Genomic DNA, 2,500 nt, shown 5'->3' on the forward strand with positions numbered 1-2,500 from the left:
TAACCCAGTCTCGAGCTGTACAACTGTAACCCAGTCTCGAGCTGTACAACTATAATCCAATCACTAATAACGCTGTCGTGGCCTGTGGTTTTCATAAGCGGCCTGTCCATCTGACGTCACACCAGAGTCCCCGCAAGGACACGTCAACTGCCCAAACGACGTCAGCAGGGCGGCCCGTGCCGCCCCCACCCGCCCCCCCACCAGCCCCACCTCCACCCCTATCAAGGGCAGCACCATGACCGAGTCAGACCTCGGCTACTCCTCCTCCTCCGCGGGGAGTAAAACCCCAATGACCACTCAGTCAGCTGTGGATGCCGGCTACGAGGTCGTGAAGATTGGACCAGACAGGAATCACGTGACTGGGGATGTCGCGCACTGTGTGCACGTGCACATGCCTCCAGACACAGCGACCGGGAGCACTTTGGAGGCAGAGGGTAAGTGTGTGTTTCCTTTTGTCAGAGGGTAAGTGTGTGTTTCCTGTTGTCAGAGGGTAAGTGTGTGTTTCCTGTTGTCTGACGGTAAGTGTGTGTTTCCTGTTGTCAGAGGCTAAGTGTGTGTTTCCTGTTGTCAGAGGCTAAGTGTGTGTTTCCTTTTGTCAGAGGGTAAGTGTGTGTTTCCTGTTGTCAGAGGGTAAGTGTGTGTTTCCTGTTGTCAGAGGGTAAGTGTGTGTTTCCTTTTGTCACAGGGTAAGTGTGTGTTTCCTGTTGTCTGAGGGTAAGTCTGTGTGTTTCCTGTTGTCAGAGGGTAAGTGTGTGTTTCCTGTTGTCAGAGGGTAAGTGTGTGTTTCCTGTTGTCTGAGGGTAAGTCTGTGTGTTTCCTGTTGTCAGAGGGTAAGTGTGTGTTTCCTGTTGTCAGAGGCTAAGTGTGTGTTTCCTGTTGTCAGAGGGTAAATGTGTTTCCTGTTGTCAGAGGCTAAGTGTGTGTTTCCTGTTGTCAGAGGGTAAGTGTGTGTTTCCTGATGTCAGAGGGTAAGTCTGTGGGTTTCCTGTGGTCTGTGGGTAAGTCGGTGAGTTTCCTGTTGTCTGAGGGTACGTGTGTGTTTCCTGTTGTCTGAGGCTAAGTGTGTGTATCCTTTTGTCAGAGGCTAAGTGTGTGTTTCCTGTTGTCTGAGGCTAAGTGTGTGTTTCCTGTTGTCAGAGGCTAAGTGTGTGTTTCCTTTTGTCAGAGGGTAAGTGTGTGTTTCCTGTTGTCAGAGGGTAAGTGTGTGTTTCCTGTTGCCGGAGGGTAAGTGTGTGTTTCCTTTTGTCAGAGGCTAAGTGTGTGTTTCCTGTTGTCTGAGGGTAAGTGTGTGTTTCCGTTTGTCAGAGGGTAAGTGTGTGTTTCCTGTTGTCAGAGGGTAAGTGTGTGTTTCCTGTTGTCAGAGGCTAAGTGTGTGTTTCCTATTGTCAGAGGCTAAGTGTGTGTTTCCTGTTGTCAGAGGCTAAGTGTGTGTTTCCTATTGTCAGAGGCTAAGTGTGTGTTTCCTGTTGTCAGAGGCTAAGTGTGTGTTTCCTTTTGTCAGAGGGTAAGTGTGTGTTTCCTTTTGTCAGAGGGTAAGTGTGTGTTTCCTGTTGTCAGAGGGTAAGTGTGTGTTTCCTGTTGTCAGAGGGTAAGTGTGTGTTTCCTTTTGTCACAGGGTAAGTGTGTGTTTCCTGTTGTCTGAGGGTAAGTCTGTGTGTTTCCTGTTGTCAGAGGGTAAGTGTGTGTTTCCTGTTGTCAGAGGGTAAGTGTGTGTTTCCTGTTGTCTGAGGGTAAGTCTGTGTGTTTCCTGTTGTCAGAGGGTAAGTGTGTGTTTCCTGTTGTCAGAGGCTAAGTGTGTGTTTCCTGTTGTCAGAGGGTAAGTGTGTTTCCTGTTGTCAGAGGCTAAGTGTGTGTTTCCTGTTGTCAGAGGGTAAGTGTGTGTTTCCTGATGTCAGAGGGTAAGTCTGTGGGTTTCCTGTGGTCTGTGGGTAAGTCGGTGAGTTTCCTGTTGTCTGAGGGTACGTGTGTGTTTCCTGTTGTCTGAGGCTAAGTGTGTGTATCCTTTTGTCAGAGGCTAAGTGTGTGTTTCCTGTTGTCTGAGGCTAAGTGTGTGTTTCCTGTTGTCAGAGGCTAAGTGTGTGTTTCCTTTTGTCAGAGGGTAAGTGTGTGTTTCCTGTTGTCAGAGGGTAAGTGTGTGTTTCCTGTTGCCGGAGGGTAAGTGTGTGTTTCCTTTTGTCAGAGGCTAAGTGTGTGTTTCCTGTTGTCTGAGGGTAAGTGTGTGTTTCCGTTTGTCAGAGGGTAAGTGTGTGTTTCCTGTTGTCAGAGGGTAAGTGTGTGTTTCCTGTTGTCAGAGGCTAAGTGTGTGTTTCCTATTGTCAGAGGCTAAGTGTGTGTTTCCTGTTGTCAGAGGCTAAGTGTGTGTTTCCTGTTGTCAGAGGCTAAGTGTGTGTTTCCTGTTGTCAGAGGCTAAGTGTGTGTTTCCTGATGTCAGAGGGTAAGTCTGTGGGTTTCCTGTGGTCTGTGGGTACGTCGGTGAGTTTCCTGTTGTCTGAGGGTAAGT

At 48.7% G+C, this 2,500-nt stretch overlaps 1 protein-coding gene across 1 annotated transcript in view; it reads left to right on the forward strand.

Annotated features, from left to right (window-relative positions):
* LOC143277684 (uncharacterized) overlaps window positions 1-2,500 on the forward strand; it is a 65,245-nt gene that overhangs the window by 35,075 nt on the left and 27,670 nt on the right. The window contains exon 9 of the mRNA XM_076582600.1: window positions 99-434. Coding sequence (XP_076438715.1) covers window positions 99-434 — 336 coding nt within the window. The remainder of the gene's footprint in view (window positions 1-98; window positions 435-2,500) is intronic.

Source organism: Babylonia areolata, chromosome 34, assembly GCF_041734735.1.
Source record: "Babylonia areolata isolate BAREFJ2019XMU chromosome 34, ASM4173473v1, whole genome shotgun sequence".
NCBI classification, from domain to species: Eukaryota; Metazoa; Mollusca; class Gastropoda; order Neogastropoda; family Buccinidae; genus Babylonia; species Babylonia areolata.